The sequence below is a fragment of the Pseudorca crassidens genome, chromosome 5 (genome assembly GCF_039906515.1).
Source record: "Pseudorca crassidens isolate mPseCra1 chromosome 5, mPseCra1.hap1, whole genome shotgun sequence".
Classification (NCBI taxonomy): domain Eukaryota; kingdom Metazoa; phylum Chordata; class Mammalia; order Artiodactyla; family Delphinidae; genus Pseudorca; species Pseudorca crassidens.
In genome coordinates, this window is record NC_090300.1 from 71769532 (window position 1) to 71794301 (window position 24770).

Here is a 24770-nt window from a genome sequence, read left to right on the forward strand (position 1 = left end):
AGTTGATTTACACTGTTGTGTTAGTTTTGGGTATACAACAAAAGTGAACCAGTTTTACATATACATATATCCACTCTTTTTTTTTTATTCTTTTCCCATATAGCCCACTACAGAGTACTGAGTAGAGCTCCCTGTGCTGTACAGTAGGTTCTTGTTAGTTATCTATTTTATATAGACTAGTGTGGAAACATTGTCCATTTATTTCTTGTTTCCTTGGCTTCTTAGTCATTCATGCCCCCGGTGGCTTGGCTGCCAGACCCTGCCGAGAGCAAGTGCAATAGCTAAGGGATCGGGCCGTAGGAGGCTTTCTGCCCCATTTGTACTGTATGTACAAATTGGACTACCCACACTGCACATGAAATTGGACTACCCACACTACACGTTTCCAAATTAGGAAATATTGGGAGGCTATCTAATTTCCGCATCCTCACTTCAGCTTCTTCCTGCTCATCACTGGAAGTAGACACCTCCTTTTCTTCTTGTCTCTCAACACCAGTCTCAGTTACTTCACATACCTCCCTGGAAAAGGAATATGGTTAAATTTTGGAGGTGTTATAAGTATTCCCTCTAAGATGCAAGGATGGGTTAATCATGGTATAACATAGTAATAATTCAGATGATTAAGATTTACATAGTGTGCTTTATAATTTGCAAAATACTTTCATATCCACATCTGCCTATGAGTCCACAGTATGTGTTGACCTAAAAAGGAATTGTATCCCATTTTACCAAGGAGGAAACTGAGGCCAGTAGAAAATAAGTGACTTAATGAAGGTCTAGAGCCAGTGAGTGACAGAATAAGAACTTCTGTCGAGGTCTTCTGACTCTAAGCACAATGTTCTTTCTACCTACCATACTGCTCCATAAAAAACGCGAGCCAACACTAAAACAAGCTAATGAGGAGCTAGTGCAGGTAAACAGAGATGCTACCACAGTTAGTTAAGATCAATCATCTTTGTAATGCCTTCTACCCCCAACCACAGAACATGGACACGTACTCTGTATCTTGATACCCTGATTTATCCAAACACCAAGAGACCTTTTGGCCATTAGGGCAGTTTTAGGCTCAGAGGCGGTCCTGAATCCACAGTTCATTCACTTAATTGTGTAACTTTAGAATTATCAACCTCTCTGACCTTCAGCTTTTCTGTCTATAAACTGGGTGGAATAATATCTACCACTAATCTTAGCATTAAATGAGATCATGAATAAAAAATAATTAGTTCAACCTCTGGCATGTCGAAAGTGTTCAATATCTGTTAGTAATCTTTTGTTCCCATCTCCTCATTTGAGAAGTGGTGGCATTCCATTAATATCTTTCTTCCAGTGATTAGAGCGAGGTAGATTTGAGAGTTGGAAGTTTCCTTTATCTGATGTTTTTGTTTGGGGATTTGCGTTCTCTAATCTAAATATTACCTCTGTTGTACCACTGAAGAAACTGAGACCAATAGAGAATAAGTAAAATGCTACCTACAAGAAGAGATGGGACCTCAAGCCTGTATATCTGTGCTTGGTTACCTATATGCCAAAGATTAATAAAGAGCTAATTTTATTTTCCAATTTAGAGTTCAGTAAATGCAGGTCAGTTAAAGCCCAGCATTGGGGAATGACAGAATGGTGTGGACTAAATGTCAGTTTGTCTCTTTGTCTTAATTCTTCCTGGTTTGCTTCCCTATTGCACAGGATTTGGCAAGTCTAAAAATCCCTGAGCAATTCCGACATGCCATCTGGAAAGGCATCCTGGACCACCGGCAGCTCCACGACTTCTCGTCCCCTCCCCACCTCCTGCGGACCCCAAGTGGTACCTCCACAGTCAGTGTGGGCTCCAGTGAGACCCGGGGCGAGCGTGTAATTGACGCTGTGCGCTTCACCCTCCGCCAGACCATCTCCTTCCCACCCCGCGATGAGTGGAATGACTTCAACTTTGACATGGATGCTCGTCGCAACAAGCAGCAGCGCATCAAGGAGGAGGGGGAGTGAGATGAGCGTTGCGGTTCGAGCTCTTTCTGTCTTCCCACCCGCTAACCCCACCACTGTTTGACCAGCCAAGCATTCTTCCTAGCTCCTCTCCTTCCTCTTTTCAGTCAGGTTTCTTAAGGGAAGGAGAAGGAAGAGGCTACATTTTACCTAATGTACAACCTGGCATCTGATTCTGATTCTGGCTTTAAGCCTTCAGATCTCTTGCTTGCAGGACTGAAATTGCCGTGGCTAGGTAGAAGTGAGCAAGAAAGCAGTGGGTGTCTCCTTAAGCTGCAGAGGTCTCTCCTTGACTTTTATAAAGCATTTTCACCCTTATAGTCTAAGACTATATATATAAATATATAAATATACAGTATATATTTTTGGGTGGGGGGCATTGAGTATTGTTTAAAATGTAATTTAAAGGAAAAAAATTGAGTTGCACTTATTGCCTTTTTTTTTTCTTTTTTTTTACTTTTTGGATGGCTTATCTATACGCCGTCTCTCAAGGCCAGCCATGTATGGTAATAGGTATCTAGATCTTGATAGGACATGTGAGTGACAGTGACATGTAGGTGCCTTCAGTTCTTTTGATGCTAAACACATGCCACATCAAACCTTTGGTTAGATCTGCTTGTTATTACATGGGTGAGACTGTATGCATACATATGTACACGATTCTCTATGTTGGTATATAGTTTATGTTACTGATATCCCTACTACTGATAGTGGTTGCCTTTGGGGTGATTTAGTTCAAGTACAAGAAAAAGTTCATGTTCACACTATCACTCACCATAGGAAAGGAAATATTCTGTCTTGCTTTTGGTTGGGATTGGGGAATGTGAGTCATGGCTGAAATTCTTAAAAAGTCATGGAAGCCAGTTAACTAACACCTGGTATCACGTGTCTGGGTATTTCAGCAATCTCCTCAAATTTAATGCCAGACACCTTAACTCTCAGTATTTATGGGCAAAGCATTAGCTGCATTTACAAATGCCTGTAAACCCAATTTCACTACTAGATTGATTAACTCAATTACACATTTGCTCCCCTTGTTAGAATTAAGGTTGATTTGATTGGGATGAATGCCATCTGTCTAGTTCTTGCAATAAAGCTTTAACGTCTATTAAGAATATCCAGGAAAAACAGGAATCATACAGAGTTATTGAATCTCCACTAAACAGTAAGAGATCTCAGTGAGCCATGAATTGAAATACTTGGAGGACTTTGTGAAACATAAATAGTATTATTTGGTAAATGTTTCTTCTAATGACCCTCACGTTCTATAAAATTCTGCATATAGAGGCTTGTTGATCTCTCTCTCTTCAAGGTTTAAAATAGGAGCAGCAATTTGGAAAATATAAAATTATGAGATCAGTTTTCCTAAAGCATCAGTTGTATCACCATATCACTTTTCTTTTTGAACAATAATAGTTTCACTTTGTTGGAAAGTAACTTTGAGAACCCAGTTTCCCGTCCACCTGTCTTTTGGACTGTGCATACACATAAAAATGTCCTGACAGATCAGAGGATAAGCCTTCCATTGGAGATGTTGCCTGAACCACATAAGCAAAGAGTTGTCTTCAGACTCTGAAAAAACGTGTAAACGGAGATATTGCTGTACATCTTTTAGAAACATACTTTGTAGCAAATACTTTTTTTCAAACTATAAAACAAGTATTTTGTATATATGCTAATGAGCTCTAAAAGCGTGCCGTGCCTTCTGGTAAAGGGCTATCATTGCACATAAGCTTCCATTTTTATTTTAAAGTGCAAAAGGACTAATGTGGCTTAAAAATATATATGAGTTTCATCTGAAAACTGTATATATGTTTTGCGTGTGAACGTGCATACTTTGTGTTTCACTGTCTTTTTCTTCTTGGGATACCGGGTTTTCCAGAACCAGAGTTGAAACTTTTTTTGTTATTATTATTGTTTTTATATTTTCCTGGAAACACCACTTAGTAAGACTACAATGTCAAATTTTAAAATGCCATTACTGTAAGATGGGGGGAAGGGAAAAATTGTTTTTGTTTTTTTATTTTTTAGTTTTGTATGTTAAAGAGAGTGAGTCCTTGATTTCAAAGTTTTATTTTGCATAAATGGTAATAAGCACTGTTAATACGTGGAACAAGCATGCAGGTTTGAAAACCTATTAACAGGAAGAATGAAAGCCATGCCTTGGCAATGCTAGGAGGGCAAATGGCTTCCTGGGCTATCATGAGTGTTTGAATAAACCTAGGACATCCTCTGAGCTATTTCAGCACTCTTCAGGCGGCACTAAGGACTCAGAAATTCCTTCACTGTATATCGTGGGTTTGGCATGAGCCAAAGTGAGGCACAACTACTGGCCTCACATCCTGGTGGCGACTTACGTTTTTTGAGTGTATGAGTAGCTAGCGTGAGGGGCGAAAGAATATTAAGACAGACAGAGGGGGCATGGGCTTAATGGAGTTCTTGTGGCCTCAGTTCAGTACAGTTAGCTGAAGAATGGATAGATTTTTGTTTGGAGTTGATTAGAAATGGAAATGGAGACTAGAACTTACTTCATTAAATCCATTTACCTTTCGTTTTCTTGATATTCCCCTAAAGTATAGTATGCAGGATGTTGAATGTTAAAAGGTTGCATTTTTTTATTATTTTTATAATTGTAAAAAATTAAGTCAATGCCAAATGTTTTATATGCTTTATTAATGTTTTTGAAAAGTTTTTCTTATAGATGTGATGCTTTTTTTTTTTTTTTTTTTTTTTTAAGCTTCAGTTGCTTGTCTTTTGGTATTTTGGGTAATGGGCTTTTGGTGAGCCAGAGGCAAACCCACAAGCCACTTATGTTTGCCAGGACATGCAATAAAATTAAAAAATCAATAAAAATGCATTGAGAAATGGTGTTGGGTGTGTGTGTGTGTTTGTCTGTCTGTCTGCCTGCCTGCCTGTCTATCCTTTGGCCTTATTTTTACTGAGGTGGAGGAAAAAATACTGAAAGAAACATTAGAGAGATTCAAATATTGATACTTCTAATCCTGAAACAAAATATCATTATTTTCTCATTTTAGCCAATCTAAAGACCAGGAATATACACCTCATTTGGTACACAAGATACTCGCAGATTTAATATGTTATTTGATTGAGGTCAGAATGGGTTTGCTTTGGAACAGGGACTAGACTGCAGATATTCCTAATGTCTAATTTAGTGACCTTCCCATGGAGCTCAGCAATGACCTCCTCAGGACTGCAGGCTGGAATGCAGATTACCCTGATTTTATATGGGAACAGCACTGCAGATGGTGGGCTATGGCATGTTCCCCTTTAAACTCAGTGTTAAATATCACCTTTCAGTTATATATATTGATTCAGCAAATGAAATATCTTCTATCAAAACAGTTTAATGATTTTTTTTAAAGAAGTAAGTTTGTTCTTTTATGGACTGACATTAGATGGCATGAAAACAATTTAGTAACTTAGATTTATAAATAACTTTACAGCATAACATATATATAGTATTTACATATATAAATGTGTTTTCCTATTAATAGTTGTAATCACATGATGAAAAAATGCATTCCTATTGGCAAGGCAGTTTCAGCTTAAATTAGGGGTACCAAAAGATTCTAGTTCTTATTCCTTAAAATTTAGGTGTTAGATCCATCAAAATGACATGGTTGATAAAATCGCTGCCAGAAAAAGAAAAAGCAGTGAAAATGGTTAATCCTTGATATACTATTAAGGCCCTTTTTCTTTTTTAAACATCTTTTTTGGAGTATAATTGCTTTACAATGGTGTGTTAGTTTCTGCGTTATAACAAAGTGAATCAGTTATACATATGTTCCCATATCTCTTCCCTCTTGCGTCTCCCTCCCTCCTACAATTAAGTGGGACTTTGGACTGAATTGTCATTTCAAAGTCCCACTTTGGACTGAATTGTCATTTCTTTTTTTTTTTTTGAGCAGTTCTAACCATTTGTATGGATTGGTACTTCATGACTTTTATTCTTTCTTAGAGGTCTTCTGAAGTGCATGGAAACAAAATTTTTTAACTTTAAGGCTTTTTTTTTAGAGAAGTTTTGGCTTCATAGCAAAATTGAGAGAAAAGTACAGAGACCACAGATGCTTAGCTTCCCTCATTATCAAACCTCCCCCTCCAGCGTGCTACATTTGTTACAACTGAGGAACCTATGTTGATACATCATTATCACCCAAAGTCCACAGTTTACATTAGGGTTCACTCTTGTGTTGTACATTTTATGAGTTTGGACAAACGTATAATGACATGTCCGCCATTATGGTATCATAACGAGTAGTTTCACTGCCCTAAAAATCCTGTGTTTCACCTATTTATCCCTCCCTCCCAAAAACTCCTGCCAGCAACTTTTACTGTCTGGCAATTTTTTTAAATTGTCTCCATAATTCTGCCTTTTTAAGAATGTCATATAGCTAGAATCATAGTATACAGTCTTTTCAGGTGGACTTCTTTCACTTAGTAGTACACATACATTTAAATTTCCTCTATGTCTTTATGGCTTAATATATATATATATATTTTTAGCACTGAATAATACTCTATTCTCAGGACATAACCAGTTTATTTGTTCATTTCCTATTGAAAGACATCTTGGTTGCTTCCAAGTTTTGACAATTATGAATGAAGGTGCTATAAACATCTGTGTGCAAGTTCTCACGTGGACATAAATTTTCTACTCCTTTGGGTAAATACCAAAGAGTGTGATTGCTGGATTGTATGATAAGAATATGTTTAAGTTTGTAGGGAACTGCCTAATTGTGTTCCAGAGTTGCTATGCCTTCCTATCAGCAGTGAATGAGACTTCCTGCTGTTCCACATCTTCACCAGCATTTGGTGGTGGTAGTGTTCTGGATTTTGGCCATTTTAAAAGGTGTGTAGTGGTATCTCGATGTCTTAATTTGCACATCCCTAATGACCTAAGTAGAGTATCTTTTCATACGTATATTCTTCATCCGTATATCCCTTTTGTGAGATGTCTGTTAAGGTCTTTGGCTGATTTTTTCATCAGTCTGTTCTCTCAACTCTGAACACTTAAAAGTTCTTAAGAATTCCAAAACTACTTTTTAAAAAAAGAATAAAATGTATCTATTGTAATTATCAAAGGGCCTTTATAAATCTAAAGTGCAGTGTGGAGGGTTAGTTATTTTGTTTTCCCATATCTTGAGACATTGTCTCTTTTTCTCACTCTAGGAATTACTTTATCCTAACTTATCAATTAATTCAATGATCAAAGAACCCAAAGACTAAAATTTTAAAAAAGGAAGAATGGTGGAATTGTCCAAAGCTATGCTGTCTAATATGGTAACTACTAGACATATAGGACTACTAAGTACTTAAAATGTGGCTATTCAAAACTGAGAAGTGCTATAAGTACAGATTGCACGTGAGATTTCAGCGATTTAGAATAAAAATAAACAATATAAAATAGTTCACTGACAATTTTGATGCAGATATGTGTTAAAAGATGTTACAGGTTAAATAAAATCTATTACTAAAATTAATTTTACCTCTTTTTATATTGTATGTGCCTACTTAAATTTGGAAAACTTAAATTTATGTAAGTGGCTTTCATTATAGTTTTATTGGACAACTGGCTTAGAAAGATGATGCAGTAAAAAGACTGGAGGGTGATTAAATGAATTTACTATTGTATAATTATCCAGTTTTCCTACTGTGTTGCTCAAAACTTTTGCATCATCTTTCAAGAACGTATAGAATAATATGAGAAACATTTATCTTTGTAGTCTGCTTTTAGTTTTTTTATAAGAATTCAGATTTTTCAAAAAATTTTCTCCTCATAATGTCCAAGAGATTAAAATTGACAGAGGAAGATGTTTCAAATTGTTAAATCAGAAGATGACTATAGAGAGTGCCACCTGGGACTCTAGCGATGATGGTGAAATGAATTGTCTAAGTTAAATCTCAGACTGAGTCTTTGTGTGATGATATCTTAGATGAACTTTCTCAAACAAAAGGCTCAATGGTTGAGCAATATAGTACTAAGGATGAAAAAGGATATATGGTACACTTATATAGTTAATTATTAAACAGGTAAATTTCATCATGTAAATTTGGGGACAAGAGCCTGACCATTCTATTTTTCTAAAAGGACATGTGATAGTATTATTTAGCTCTAATGATTCTTGTCACCAAAATTTACCCAATATGCTTCACGAGTGGACAAATACTGAAGGTGGGTATGTATTGAAGGTATTGGTAAATTGGAAGAAACTAGATGATGTAGAAATTTAACTCCCTGAATTGATCATTCTAATTGGTGTTTATGAATTTAAAAATAAAAATATTTTGCAATTTTGGAGCAAAGAACATGGCCATCCTCTCTCAACAAAACCATAAGCCATCAAATGTTATAATTATTTTTAAGTATTGCAAATAATGATGCAAATACAAGATGAACCATCAGAAGTAATGATAAGCTAGAACATATCAGAGATGTATTTGAAATCAGTATATACAGGATGGTTATTTCCCAGGTTGCAGTGATAGTTCGTGAGCAGTTAATTGCATTCAGAGGATGTTTCTCATTTTGTGTATACATACCTCTAATATCATGAAAACAAAGAACACAATTTTAGGTTTACTATGTTTAATTCTTATTAAAATTTCTGATGATGTTTTTCACTCTTCACTTCTGTATTTCATAAAGTTACTAAAATATTTTTAAAAGAAATTAGATGCAGATGATATTGGACAATGACTTTTTGCTGTTACACTGTTAGTTATTAGAACAACTTAACTAAAAATACGGAACACCAAAGACTTACTGTTGATTAAACATGCTTGGATTATCTAAAATTTGCGTAGGACTTCTGAGATCCAGGGACTATATTTCTGTGTTTTGGTGCCCTGTCCAAAGTTTCTAGAAGGTAACCCAGGGATTATAGTTGGTATACAAGACACTGCTGATAGCAAAATAAAAGTATGAAATGATTGTATGTGTGTGGCGGGGTATACATTGGAGCCTTCCTGACTCAGGAATCTTGAGTCAGGACACCCGTGGACTGGCAGGAGACAGTATTCACTCTCCCTTCAACAATTCTTTCTCTTTTCATATTCCACAGTCCTCTTACTAGGTAAACTGAACATAGGATACGTCTAGCCTTGAGTATAGATTTCCCAGCATCCTCTTTGTAACTATAAAGGCCTTAGTATTTATTATTAGTTTATTATTATTTTTCTGAATTCAAGCCTTTTTTTTTTCTTCTGGTGCTTCAGACTCATTCCAAAAATGGTTATGCACATGTATAGATTTTCATGGAAATACAAAGAGAGTGGAGAGAACAATGGACCGAAGTCTGATGACTGCGGCCCGATGCTTAATTTTCTGCACCACAGTTTCAGCATCTGTAAAATGAGGAGTGTGAACCCCTAACTTGTTAACTATTTCAGTAATTTCCTTTAGGAGAGAGCTGAAGGATGGCATAAAACAGCTCCGCCAATATAGATATGAGGTTGTAGTTTTAAGACAAATTACAGTGTGAAAACTCAACGAATGTGTGTATAGGTATATATATCTATATATATATAGATATAATATATGTAAATATATATATAATATATGTATAATACATATACATTTTCAGATAATAGTGGTTCATTAAAGTTGTGCTCTTATTTTTTATTTTTATTATTTTTTTAAAAATGTATTTATTTTTGGCTGCTTTAGAGTCAGTGTTGGGTGTGTGCTTGAAATTTATGAGATTTGTAACTCCTCACACTAATCCCGAACCTACGTGCTAAGTGAGTGGCAAGTACTGGCAGGTAAATTTCTCTTTTGTGATTCTGATCAGAATTCTAGGCCTTGGATCTTGGAGGGACAGCATTTTGTAATTCGAGTAAAATTTAGATACAGTGGGCCAAAAGATGAGAAGAAATTTCTAGCAAAGAGAGCTTGGCTTACAGAACAATATATAGTAAATGAAGAATTTTATGGAAGTTTAATTCATCTGGCATTTGCTCTATAATTTGGGGAGTACCACCATTTTATCTGTAAAAGAAGTTATGGTGATTTTGAATATTGGTTTTATATTCCTAAACTCTAGGTACTGTATTTTACAAGTTGATCATTCTGCCCTACCATATTTTAGCTAAGTTCGCATTAGCTGTATTCAATTTTTTTTTCAACTTACCAATACCTTCATAATACTACTCTGCTCCATTAATGAGTAAAAATTAGAGAAAGCACTTGAAAGCACTCACTATGTCTAGGGTACAGAAAAGCTGGAATTTTAAATGAGAGTTTAAGGAGAAAGAAGACAAAGGTCAACCCATTGCCAGATTCTGGGCTGTGAAATGAATAGAAATTCTGCTGTATCATTCCACAGGGCCTCCTGCCAAATACGTTTTGGTTATGTTCAGAATGTTTGCTCTCAAGAGTTCTAGAATTACAGTGACATCAAGGTATATTATAGCAAATTTTGGTATTCATAAATATCCAACAGGAAGGTTATAAAAGAATGTTCTTGGAAATTCATTTTTGTGAATCTCGCCCAGGCAGGAGAAACCAAGCCCTTGGAAAAAGATTTCTAAGTTCAATACTATTCTCAGGCCACTGAGAGGTGTGTGGGTGTGTGGATTTGAGTGCACATGTTTTTTTGTTTTTTCTTTTACTACTTTTAAGATAGGGGCATCTCAGTGTCCTTTTCCCTTCTTGCCTTTTGCTTCTTCAGAGACCTGGAGGTGTTTTACCTTAAGTGATGTACTTGTAAGCGGCACAAACTTTCAGCAAAATGCTGTGAATGTTGTTTTTGGAACATTCCTATTTCCCTGCCTGTTCCCCTCTCTTCCTTTCTACTGGAGACACCCATATCGTGTTCCATTCTCCACTCAAACCTGATGTTCCTAGGCGAGTGGTAATTCCCTCTACAATGGATAGGGCACCAGGGTTATTTGCACATGGCCAGGTGTTCCAAGCCATTCCTTGGAGGTAGTGGCCTGACACTTCATTCCTATTGACCCTCACCCTCAGACTTGTGATACCTTCAAGAGTCACATGCAGGGCAAGGAGTCACATCTAAGAGTAGTCTCACCCAGGCCCAGCAGAAGGCATCATAGTGTCCCATGGTTGGCTGGTATTCAATCAGGATTTGGCAATCAATGGGTGTTTTGTCTTCTTAGATACTGTCCTTCTTCTTCCCTCTTATAATATCCTATCCATGAGTACAGAACATAGCTTGGCTGCCTCTCCCCTCCACCTTTCATCTCCTTAGCCTCATTACTTCTTGTTCTGGGGTACAGTACCACAGTCTTTGCTCATCATCACAGCCTCTGTAACACTTTGACCTCCCTGGATGAGGGTAGCAGGAGTGTGAATGTCTGCCTCTCTCCCCTGATTGTAATGCATTCTTTCCTTCCCTGAGGAAAACACTCCCCTGTCTCTTGGCTGAAAGACTATTTTCTTATGAACCCGGCTCCAATGATTTCCATGGTACTCTTATGCAATACCAGGCTCTCCTCCTTGTGTTGAATGGGTCGGTGCATTCCTGGTGAGAAAACAGAGATAGTAAACTCTGTTAAGGTGTGAGAATCTGAAAAGGTAGGCTGAGCTCAACAAAGATCTGCACAGAGGTAGCATGTAGGCTTTGGTGCTATGAAGACTCCCTTTGTGCTTCCTGTCCAAGGGGTTGCTCAGCTTCCCTTGATACTTTCTGATCTGTGCAAGGCACTGTGGGAAATTCATGGTTGAGAAGGACACAGCACTATGATCTTGGAAGTGGAGTCCAAAAAGAACTTAGGAATCGTCTAGTCTAAGTTCCTCATTTTATGGAGTAGGAAACTGATGTCCAGGCAGGAAATAGGACTGTCCAGCATCTCACAGCAGGGCTGCATCCAACTAGCCAATAGCAAGGCAGAACCTTCCCTTCCCACTTTCAGTGCAACACAACCCAGTGTCTACTTCAAAAAGGTCTCTTTTCCATACCACAGCAAGGCCCTTGCTCTTGTTCTTATTCTTTTCGTTTTTCTCTCTCTCAATAGAACATGGCAATTAATAATTTTGGATGCTGCTTACAAGTCGATCTTTCTCTAGCTCTCTATTTGCTTTACTGTTTTCCCACCCCCATGCTTTTGTTTAGCCATAAAGACTCCTGACCTGAAGCACTCTCTGTAATTCATATAATAGGGGTATTAGAACCAGTTATGACTGATGTTCTCAGGGCTATGCAAATCAGGCCTTGCTGCCTCTGCCACTTGGTTGGCTCTTTTGGGTTGTTTTTTTTTTTAATTTGTTTTTGAATGCAAAGACACACTGTGGTGCTTGGATAAAGAATGAACATTTCTGCTTACACAAAATTTCTTTTTAAGGAAAAAATATGTAGCCAGTTCCATTGCCTATCTAGCAATGGAAAACCTAGGTTCTCCTAGACCAGTTTTGGATAACATCTCTCACCCTATCAAGAAATCAGTGTTCTGGATTCACTTCATTATAAAGCAGAAACTAACAACAACAACAACAACTATATATATATATATATATATATATATATATATATATATATATATATATATATATATATATAAAAGAAATGTTAGGGAGATAAAGAATAAGGCAGATATATATGTATCTATGTGTAAAAATTTACAAGAATAACTTATGTGAAAAAAGCAAGTTATAGAAGATTGTGTGTAATATTATGTATGTATGTATGTTATATGTATATACACAGATATATACGTGTAGGCACGTATATGTATACACACACCCACGTTCACGGACAACTATTAAAGGAGTCCATAAAAAACTGATAATGGAATTCTCTGGTGGTCCAGTGTTTAAGATTCGGCACTTCCTCTGCCAGGGCCCCGGACCTGGGTTCAATTCCTAGTTGAGAAACTAAGATCCTGCAGGTCAAGTGGCACGGCCAAAAAAAGAAAGAAAGAAACTGGTAATGGTGTTTGCCTTTGAGAAGGAGTGTGGAGTGGCCGGAAAAGAGCATGGGAGGAGAGAAATATACTTTTCATTGTATATAACTTTGTATTCTAGAATTTTGTACCATGTGCCTATATTACCTGTTCAATAATAAATAAATAGATAGATAAAAAAATCAGTGTTCTGCACTGAAGAGTGTGTACAGGGAATATGTGTTGAATGGAAGGGTGAATGACAGCTAGGCTCTGCAGTCTGACCCCTATATTCTCATCTTGACTTCACTACTCATCACCTGGTGACCTTGAAAAAATTATTTAACTTCTCTGCCTGATTTTCCTTACGTGTAAAATGGGGTAGTTGTGATCCCTCATTACTCTGTTAATGCCTGCCAAGTATTTTTTTAAAGCCTAAGTGGGGTGAATTGTCTCTATGTATCAATTTTATTTTATATTTTCAATAGAAAACGTCTCTAGCTCTGTCATAGGTGAGTCCTGAGCACCTGCCAGGTTAAGGCTCCTAATCTGAATTTCTAAGTTTGGCAAAGGGTTTTCTCTGAGAAAGATCCTCCACATTTTGTAAGGAAAGCACTAGACGTTTTTCCTCCATTCATGTTCAGAGACATCACATAAATCCCAGTCTGGGATGATGAAGAGATAATAGAGATAGAAATGGGAGGAGCTGTACTACAAGGAGTAGGGACAACACAGACAGGAGAGTCCAGAGCCTGGGTTCTGATGCTCCCTCTGCTATGAACTCACAGGAATCCTTGGACAAGACACGGCAGTCTCAGTCATTCCCATCTCTAAGAAAGTAGAGAGCTCTAAGTTTTCTTCTATCATTAGTATTCTAAACACATATAGTTCTCCATGAGGTAACCCACCATTTGAGAAAGATAACGAGGACTTGACTACATCCTGACATTACATAGCTAAAATTAAGAGACCATAAAAATTAATACTGTTTAGGAAAAATCCGTGGGAGGTGCTAATGGGAATCGCTGGGATAAAAGCAAAGATTTGTGCAATAGCTATAGGTATTTTCCATGACAATAACCCCTCATACCATGATTTTCGCAGCTGAGGCACCCTTTTCTAATCTCTCAGGAAATAGAAGAGACAAGGTCAACAAAGGGAAAAGAAGTGGCAATAGAAGTGTTCTAGATTATTCATACACATACAGAAATACTACCAAGAAAAACAAAGCTAAAGAAAATCTGGTAAAAGTCCTTATGATTTAGATTCATTGCAAAAATAAGTATTAAATCTTTCTATTTTTCACATACATTAATACAAACTTTTCTAAGAAATTTCATATAAATGATCTCTTTTGACTTCCACAGTCCTGCAAAATAGGCAGAGCGAATATTATCCGCTATAGTTTATGGTTGAGAAAGCTGAGTTTCTGAGAAGCTATACACACGCCCAGGTTCACAAAGCTAGTTTGTGGTAGAATCAGAGGTCACACCAAGTCTTTCCATCCTAGTTCAAAGCTTTTTTCCATATCTCTAAATAAGCAAGTAATTTTTCAGTGGGTCACCCCCCTTGGGCTTAACTCCTACAGATCCAGGAAGCCGAAGCCTGTGGTCTTATGCCAGGCAGTTTCGGAATCTATCATCCACAGATTATATTCAGTGAACCCAGACCCCAGTTGGAGGGATAACCCTTCAGTTGCTGGCCATTACCAACAGATAAAGTCCATCTACAGTCTGTCACTGGTTTATGCTTTAAGTCTAATGTCATCCAACCAAGCTTAAGTATCCAACATTCTCTGCTAGAATGTAATCTTCACTAGGCAGGGTTCTTTGCATTGTTCACTGATGAATCCTAATACAGCAGTCACTCAATAACTTTGTAGAATGAACAAACAATCCTTGAATCTTCATACTTCTGTGAACTGCTATGCTATTCTCTCCAACAGAATGTCTTGAGCCCTCCCTCACGCATCTCAACCTACATCTAGGGCTAACTATCTTTCAAGTATTAAATCAAGCATCACCTCCCCAACAAGGTTTCCTTGATTATCCATCATGGAAATGACTCTATAGCACTTAGTTGCATTCCTGTGTCCATGATACAGTATGGAGGACTTCTGCTATTCAGTTTGATTTTTCTTTTTTGGCCGGGGGTTGTTTCTGAACGTTAAAACAGCATTTTAATTGTTGTGATGTAGAACATAAACAATACTTCCCTTATCCTCTGGGAGAAAAAATGGAAAAGAAAAAAGAAAACAAAGCAAATAGAGTATATTTCCAATTACACTACCTATCTGTCAAAAATGCCTTTTAAAAAAAACAGGTACTTTTTTTTTTAATAGCCTTATATGTCTTTATTTTTTTTAACATTTTTATTGGATTATAATTGCTTTACAACGGTGTGTTAGTTTCTGCTGTATAACAAAGTGAATCAGCTATACGTATACATATATCCCCATATCTCCTCTCTCTTAGATCTCCCTCCCACACTACCTATCCCACCCCTCTAGGTGGTCACAAAGCACCAAGCTGATCTCCCTGTGCTATGCGGCTGTTTCCCACTAGCTAGCTATTCTACATTTGGTAGTGCATATATGTCCATGCCACTCTCTCACTTCATCCCATACTACCCTTCCCCCTCCCCGTGTCCTCAAGTCCATTCTCTATGTCTGCGTCTTTATTCCTTTCCTGCCCTTAGGTTCAAGAGAACCATTTTTTTGTTAGATTCCATACATATGTGTTAGCATACAATATTTGTTTTCCTCTTTCTGACTTGCTTCAATCTGTATGACAGACTCTAGGTCCATCCACTTCACTCCAAATAACTCAGTTTCGTTTCCTTTTATGGCTGAGTAATATTCCATTGTATATATGTGTCACATCTTCTTTATCCATTCATCTGTCGATGGACACTTAGGTTGCTTCCATGTCCTGGCTATTGTAAATAGTGCTGCAATGAACATTGTGGTACATGACTCTTTTTGAATTATGGTTTTCTCTTGGTATGTGCCGCATAGTGGGATTGCTGGGTCGTATGGTAGTTCTATTTGTAGCTTTTTAAGGAACCTCTATACTGTTCTCCATAGTGGCTGTATCAATTTACATTCCTACCAACAGTGCAAGAGGGTTCCCTTTTCTCCACACCCTCCCCAGCATTTATCAATTTGTTGATGATGGCCATTCTGACCAGTGTGAGGTGATACCTCATTGGAGTTTTGATTTGCATTTCTCTAATGATTAGTGATGTTAAGCATCCTTTCATGTGTTTGTTGGCAATCTGTGTATCTCCTTTGGAGAAATGTCTATTTAGGTCTTCTGCCCATTTTTAGATAGGATTTTTTGGTATTTTTGATATTGAGCTGCATGAGCTGCTTGTAAATTTTGGAGATTAATCCTTTGTCAGTTGCTTCATTTGCAAATATTTTTTCCCATTCTGAGGGTTATCTTTTCGTCTTGTTTATGGTTTCCTTTGCTGTGCAAAAGCTTTTAACTTTCATTAGGTCCAATTTGTTTATTTTTACTTCCATTTCTCTAGGACATGTTTCAAAAGGATCTTGCTGTAATTTAAGTCATAGAGTGTTCTGCCTATGTTTTCCTCAAGAGTTTGATAGTGTCTGGCCTTACATTTAGGTCTTTAATCCATTTTGAGTTTATTATCATGTATGGTGTTAGGGAGTGTTCTAATTTCATTCTTTTACATGTAGCTGTCCAGTTTTCCCAGCACCACTTATTGAAGAGGCTGTCTTTTTCCATTGTATATTCTTGCCTCCTTTGTCAAAGATAAGGTGACCACATGTGCGTGGGTTTATCTCTGGGCTTTCTATACTGTTCCATTGATCTATATTTCTGGTTTTGGGCCAGTACCTTATTGTCTTGATTACTGTTGCTTTGTAGTATAGTCTGACATCAGGGAGCCTGATTCCTCCAGCTCCGTTTTTCTTTCTCAAGATTGCTTTGGCTATTCAGGGTCTTTTGTGTTTGCATAAATATTATGAAATTTTTTGTTCTAGTTCTGTGAAAAATGCCAGTGGTAGTTTGATAGGGATTGCATTGAATCTGTAGATTGCTTTGGGTAGTAGAGTCATTTTCACAATGTTGATTCTTCCAATCCAAGGACATGGTATATCTCTCCATCTGTTGGTATCATCTTTAACTTCTTTCATCAGGGTCTTATAGTTTTCTGCATACAGGTCGTTGGTCTCCTAAGGTAGGTTTATTGCTATTTATTCTTTTCATTGCAATGGTAAATGGGAGTTTTTCCTTAATTTCTCTTTCAGATTTTTCATCCTTAGTGTATAGGAATGCAAGAGATTTCTTTGCATTAATTTTGTATCCTGCTACTTTACCAAATTCATTGATTAGCTCTAATAGTTTTTTGGTAGCATCTTTCAGATTCTCTATGTATAGTATCATGTCATCTGCAAACAGTCACAGTTTTACTTCTTCTTTTCTGTTTTGGATTCCTTTTATTTCTTTTTCTTCTCTGATTGCTGTGGCTAAAACTTCCAAAACTCCATTCTACTTCCATGATTTTGGATCATCTTTACTATCATTACTCTGAACTCTTTTTCAGGTAGACTGCCTATTTCCTCTTCATTTGCTTAGTCTGGTGGGTTTTTACCTTGTTCCTTCATCTGCTGCGTACTTCTCTGTCTTCTCATTTTGCTTAACTTACTGTGTTTGGGGTCTCCTTTTCGTAGGCTGCAGGTTCGTAGTTCCTATTGTTTTTGGTGTCTGCCCCAGTCAGTAAAGTTGGTTCAGTGGCTTGTGTAGGCTTCCTGGTGGAGGGGACTGGTGCCTGTGTTCTGGTGGGTGGGGCTGGATCTTGTCTTTGTGGTGGGCTGGGCCATGTCTGGTGTGTTTTGCGGTGTCTGCGAACTTAGTATTATTTTAGTCAGCCTCTCTGCTAATGGGTGGGGTTATGTTCCTCTCTTGCTAGTTGTTTGGCATGGGGCATCCAGCACTGGAGCTTGCTGGTCGTTGAGTGGAGCTGGGTCTTAGTGTTGAGATGGAGGTCTTTGAGAGAGCTCTTGCCGACTGATATTCTGTGGGGCTGGAATGTCTCTGGTGGTCCAATGTCCAGAACTCGGGTCTCCCATCTCAGAAGTTCAGTCCTGACACCAGGCCAGAGCACCAAGACACTGTCAGCCACATGGCTCAGAAGAAAAGGGAGAGAAAAAGAAAGAAAAAGAAATACATAAATAATAAAAAGAATAAAATTATTAAAATTAAAAAATTATTAAAATTTAAAAAAATTAAGTAATTTAAAACAAAAAGAAGAGAGCAAGCAAACCAATAAACAAATCCACCAATAATAAAAAGAGCTAAAAATTATACTAAGATAAACTTAAAAATCAGAAACAGGGCTTCCCTGGTGGCGCAGTGGTTGAGAGTCCGCCTGCTGATGCAGGGGATGCAGGTTCGTGCCCCGGTCCGGGAAGATCCCACATGCCGCGGAGCAGCTGGGCTTGTGAGCCTGGAGCTGCGCGTCCGGAGCCTGTGCTCCGCAACGGGAGAGGCCACAACAGTGAGAGGTCCGTGTACCGCAAAAAAAAAAAAAAAAAAAAAAAAAATCAGAAACAAGTCAGTCACATACCCCAAGTCTACAGTTGCTCCCAAAGTCCACCTCCTCAATTTTGGGATGATTCATTGTCTATTCAGGTATTCCACAGATTCAGGATACATCAAGCTGGTTGTGGGGATTTAATCCACTGCTCCTGAGGCTGCTGGGAGAGACTTCCCTTTCTGTTCTTTGTTCGCACAGCTCCAGGGGTTCAGCTTTGGTTTTGGCCCCGCCTTTGCATGTAGGTTGCCCTCAGGCAACACTTAGCCCTCAGTCGCCCAGACAGGAAGGGGTTAAAGCAGCAGCTGATTAGGGGGTTCTGGCTCACTCAGGCCGTGGTGTGGTGGGGAGGGAGAGGTATGGAATGCGAGGCGAGCCTGCGGCGGCAGAGGCCAACATGACATTGCAACAGCCTGAGGCGCACCCTGTGTTCTCCCGGGGAAGTTGTCCCTGGATCACGGGACCCTGGCAGTGGCGGGCTGCACAGGCTCCCGGGAGGGGAGGTGTGGATAGTGACCTGCGCTTGCACACAGGCTTCTTGGTGGCTGCAATAGCAGCCTTAGCGTCTCATGCCCATCTCTGGGGTCCACACTGATAGCTGCGGCTCGCGCCTGTCTCTGGAGCTCATTTAGGCAGTGCTCTGAATCCCCTCTCCTGACGCACCCCAAAACATGATCTCTTGACCCTTAGGCAGTTCCAGACCTTTTCCCGGACTCCCTCCTGGCTAGCTGTGGTGCACTAGCCCCCTTCAGGCTATGTTCACGCAGCCAACCCCAGTCCTCTCCCCGGGATCTGACCTCCGAAGCCCGAGCCTCAGCTCCCAGCCCCAACCCGCCCTGGCGGGTGAGCAGACAAGCCTCTGAGGCTGGTGAGTGCTGGTCGGCACTGATCCTCTGTGTGGGAATCTCTCCGCTTTGCCCTCTGCACCCCTGTTGCTGCTCTCTCCTCCGTGGCTCTGAAGCTTCCCCCCCGCCCACCCCCTGTCTCCACAAGTGAAGGGGCTTCCTAGTGTGTGGAAACTTTTCCTCCTTCACAGCTCCCTCCCGAGGTGCAGGTCCTGTCCTTATCCTTTTGTCTCTGTTTTTTCTTTTGCCCTACCCGGGTACATGGGTAGTTTCTTGCCTTTTGGGAAGTCTGAGGTCCTCTGCCAGCATTCAGCAGGTGTTCTGTATGAGTTGTTCCACATGTAGATGTATTTCTGATGTATTTCTGGGGAGGAAGGTGATCTCCACATCTTATTCCTCCGCCATCTTTAAGGTCCCCCCTCTCCAGGTACTTCTTGACACAAGAAAGATAGAAAGCTCATTCTTGCCTTAGAACCCTAAACATTAATTTTTAGGATAGGCATCCATTCTGGTCAGTGTGTACCTTCTGAGTGGTCTGTGCTCATTCTGTATGGGTTATTAAATTGTTTGTATATATCCTCTTCTTTTATTCATGTTACCACAGTGTGCTCTGTGTTTTCCATTTCATGATCATATATCTCTTGAAAGTTCCTCCTGCATAGTGGCCATTTAATATTAAATTTTCTATCCCAACTCCTAAATAAAGTGCTTAAAACATAGGAAGTGTTTAATAAAAGTTTGATAGATTATTTTCTAAGTTATAAACACTGTGCAAGAAAGAAAAGCAGGTAATATGTTTTGCTTTCTCTGAATGGCTTTCCGTGTAAGGAACTAGAATGGTAAGGAGATATTAGATAGGATATTTAAAATTTATCTTCATATGCATATATAACTTTTTCCTTAAAGGTTACCTTTTCAATCACACTATATGGGCATTAACTGTGGTTCAGTTTCTATTATAGAAGGAAAAGAGCTGTGACAATGGGGTGACTCAATTTCTGGCTGGGAAACAACTTCTTGGATTAGAAATCTAACCTGCTGTTTCCATCTTCACCTGGATTTCCTCCTGGAGTCTGAAGCTCCGCTAACATGTACTCCAGCTTCTCCTTGACTGCCCATTGGCTTGCTAGACATGCTTCCTATTAAGGAAAAAAATGATTTAGTGTCAACAAAGAATACTTTAAGCCCTTTAATGTGTACAGAGGTTTTTAGTATACACAGAATTTGTGCTTTAAAAAATACAGATGGTCCCTGATTTAATGATGGTTTGACTTAACAGTTTTTTGACTTTTTGATGGTGTGAAAGTGATATGCATTCAGTAGAAATCATACTTCGAAACTTGAATAGTGACCTTTGACCCAAGCTAGTGATATGTGGTTCAATACTCTCTCTTGATTCTGGACCACAGCAATGAGCCCCAGCTCTCAATCAGCCACATGATCAACAGAGCAAACACCCCATACACTGACAGCCGTTCTGTACCCACACAACCATTCTTCTTTTCACTTTCAGTTCAGTATTCAACAAATTACGAGGTATTCAACACTTTATTATAAAGTAGGCTATGTGTTAGATGATTTTGCCCAGATCAGGCTAAGTGTTCTGAGCATGTTTAAGGCAGGTGAAGCTAAGCTATGATGTTAGGTCGGTTAGTTGCTTTGAATGCATTTTCAGCTTACGCTATTTTCAACTTATGATGGGTTTATTAGGACGTAACCCTTTTGTGAGTCAAGGAAGATCTGTATAGCCAGGTTTAAAAAATAGTGTGATACATATTCACGTACTTACATCCCAGAAAGTATGATTGTTAACATTTTTTCAAATTTACTACAAACCTATATGTATGTATATGTGTGTGTACATGTCAACCATCCCAACAAAGTTAAAGTCCCCTTTATCTTCCATCTGCAGGTCTATATATCTTTCTCTGTTACTTCCCCCGTTACCTTGGGCTAAAAACATTCTGTATCACAAATTTAGATCCAATTAATTTTTATGTCACTTTCCATAGTACAGATATGTATATTTCATAGACACATAATAATCATAAACATGATCATATCAGCTGCTACCACTTCTTGAGGTCTATTTTTACATCCAGATTCTCTACCCTCATACAGTCCTGTAAAGTCAGTGATGGTATTGCCATGTTACAGACGAGGAAACAGAGCTTTGAATATTTGAAATAATTTGACCAAGACCATGCAGAGAGTAAGTAGAAAGACGATGACTGAAACACTGCATTTTGTACTCTAAAATCTCTGTTCTTTCCTCTGCACCTTGCTGCCTCTTCTAAAATGACTGAATAAAATATGTGGCAATGCTACTGAACTTGGAAATACATATATTTTAAATGTGTTCCAGACTCTATGAGGTGTCTTTAGGAGCAGGATAGATGTGAATAAGACCTACCCCTTGCCATTTAGTTGCCTATAGTCTAGAGTTTGGAGAGAAAGTAGTGGAAGATACAGAAGCATAAACAAATATCTATAAGGATTTTCAGAGTGAGACTGTGGTATGAACTACTTAGGAGAATCTAGCAAAAAAAGAAACACTTTTGGTTGGAGATATCTGAGGCAATGTCAGAAAAGAAGCAGCATTTGGACTATCTTGTGTGGTAAACATCTCAAGCGAAACGATCAAGGCATGACAATATAGGAAGCCAGTTAACAGGTGGTTTCATTAGCCTGGGGACCTGAACGGGAACCTGCAGACCTGCAGTGTCACATTTGTATATGACCAGGAAAAAGAGACCACTGCATCTTCTTTAGGGCTTTTTTTTTTTTTTTTTTTTTTCCTGAAAGGATTACAGAAGTTTAGAAAAAGTCTCTTCTCTTGGTGCTTTACAGCTTAACCATTTAATAATTGCTAGTGGGGTCAGCCACCCTTTGGGACATTCAGAAAATTTCTCAGTTGCCTCGGGAGTAACTTGCAGTTTTAACACTTTACAGGATATGGGGTGATGAGCAGGAACGCTCTAGTGCCTTGAGGTCAATGCCTTTTGGGGAGTTGTCCATGTAAGGAACGGCACCAAGAAACGGAGGAGAGCTTAAACAAGCTTTATTTGGGAACGCTCCCGGGCGAGGTTCACTGGTCCGAGAGAAAGGTGCCAGAGAAGTCGCGCCCAGGTGTGGGCGCGAACAAAATTTATAGGGGTGGACGCAGGAGAGGTGCTTGCTGTGTGAAGCAGCCCTTTTTTGGTAATCTCTCGGGTGTTGTGGCAATGTCAGGTGTCGGTTGCATCAGCCACTTTGGCGGGGGTTCCCTCTGGCTCCCTGGGCTCTTCCCCGGACCTGCTGGCGTTACAGTCCAGTCTTGTGTGCTGAGGCTGGCTGATACAGGAATCATGTGATGTCCATAGAAACACCAGATACTACTGAGAAAATGACAAAATCATAGAGTACTGGCAATGGTGAGCTCATGAGGATACTGTTGCCCAGGTAATTCAAGTCAGTCTCCTAAGGGCTCACAGCCAGCCAGTGATAATCTGGAGTGACTTCCCAGGTGCTTCTCCACAGCCACAGCAAAACTCTTTCCATCACTCCACGGTAAAAACATTCCTAATTGCTTCTCTGATTTTCCTGTGCAAAGCATGCTCCAGTTTGACTTGAGCTAAGCAATAGTACACTGGCAAGATCCTGAGAGTGAAAATTACTTCCTAGGTTATTCGATGAGGGCAACCTGCCCTCACTGCTCAGGTCTTATGTGGTAAAGAGACAAGTCTGTTCTTCCCCAAACCTCCCTAGTGTTGGTAACCGCACCTGGGCCTCAGGGGAAAGGGCCTCTCCCAGTTATCTGATGAAATTAGCTTGTGCCACCACGCCCATATACTGCTGTTCCTAGAAGATTTTTATTGCAGAGAAGATGACACACAGGAAGGTGACCACTGTGGGCCCAATTGGAAAGACAGTCCCATCAGAGCTAGATAATACCTGCATTCTTCAAAGGCCTTTAAGTATTCATGCTGCTTCAGTGCTGCCAAAGTCTGCCTTGAAAGGAGACCCAGAAAGCTTTTTTGCAGCAAAGTTAATCCCAGTGAAAGCTTCTTCAACTAAAGCAAGCTCTAGGGGTTGAGAAATAGACAAGTGAATTAAACCGTAATGACTCAGCTCCTCTTTCCTCCCTGCCCTGGTCTACCAGCCAGGAATGTGGGGAGGAAATGAGTTAGGTCAAATTTAGGCTTGAGCTCTACGAAGCAAAGATCTATCCACGCCTAAGGTGATTTTGCTAAAAAGTGCTATTTCTTTACAGAAAGTCTTCCCTGGCCCCTGGCTCCAGTAAGTAGGAATTTCACATGTATGAGTCTGGGAAGAATGTGAATGGAGAGGAAGGCACGGATGCCTATCAAAAGGCAATTGAGGTGTGGCTACAGTAGCGGCTTTTGCACTAAAAGAAACTGGGTGATTCACTATGTTAGGTTAGACTCTCTACCATCAGACCCAGAAACAAAAATTCATAATGTACAAGTGATTTATTGACAAAGTGGTTCCAACAGAAAATAGTAAGAGAGTCCAGGAAACAGGACAGGGATGAAGAGAATGCCAACCAGGCAAGGGTACCGTGTCAAGCAAAGTCCTGGACTGAGCAACTTCAGCTTGAACTTGAAGTTGAACTCTCGAATATCAAGTTGCCTCAAAGAGGTCCCAAACTGAGGCCAGAGAGCTTGAGTTTCATGATCCTGTACCTATCATCATTGGTAAAGGGCTCGCCAAGGAGTATATAAACTCCAGGCCTCCAGCTATCTGTGTTTTCCAATCAAGGGCTCTTGGAATGCAAGAGCAGTCCTCCAAACACAGCCACAATTTCAAGCTGTTGGAACTGAAATATACCAAAGGCCAGGACGTAGATTTAAGAAAAAAAAATTTTTTTAATCTGCAAACAAAGAAAAAAAAAAAAAACACATTAGCCTGAAGGTATCTATGCCTTAGCGCAATAGTATCCTACCAGCTACATTTCCCCAAAGTTTTCTTTTGACTTGGAGATCTGTGTTCAAGAGAGTTACCTTCATTTACTAATTTATAGGCACTGTGCTAATGCATTTTATGGTACCATGTTTGTTACCACATATATTATATAATATAGCAAGACCATTGGAGCTTAGCAGTCCCAGGTTTAAATCTTGATTTGTTCATTTACTAGCTGAGTAAATTTATGAAAGTTACTTTACCTCTGTGTGACTCAAGGAAGTGGTTGTGAAGAACAAATGAAATAACCAAGTACGACTTTTTTTTTTTTTTTTTTTTTTTTTTTTTTGCGGTACGCGGGCCTCTCACTGTTGTGGCCTCTCCCGTTGCGGAGCACAGGCTCCGGACGCGCAGGCTCAGCAGCCATGGCTCACGGGCCCAGCTGCTCCGCGGCATGTGGGATCTTCCCGGACCAGGGCACGAACCCGTGTCCCCTGCATCGGCAGTCGGACTCTCAACCGCTGCGCCACCAGGGAAGCCCCCAAGTACGACTTTTAAAAACCTGGTCATGGCACATGGGTAAAGTCTCAATGAATATTGGTTATTAACAAAAATGATAAT

General features: G+C 39.3%; 1 protein-coding gene across 3 annotated transcripts in view; it reads left to right on the top strand.

Annotated features, from left to right (window-relative positions):
• The window catches only part of TP63 (tumor protein p63), a 270557-nt gene that overhangs the window by 215831 nt on the left and 29956 nt on the right, over window positions 1-24770 (top strand). For 2 of the 3 annotated variants that reach the window (XM_067738400.1, XM_067738403.1), the window contains one exon: window positions 1684-1976. In XM_067738400.1, the coding sequence (XP_067594501.1) occupies window positions 1684-1976 (293 nt within the window). Of the gene's footprint in view, window positions 1-1683; window positions 5323-24770 lie in introns of those variants that run through there. The other variant, XM_067738402.1, reaches the window with a different exon arrangement.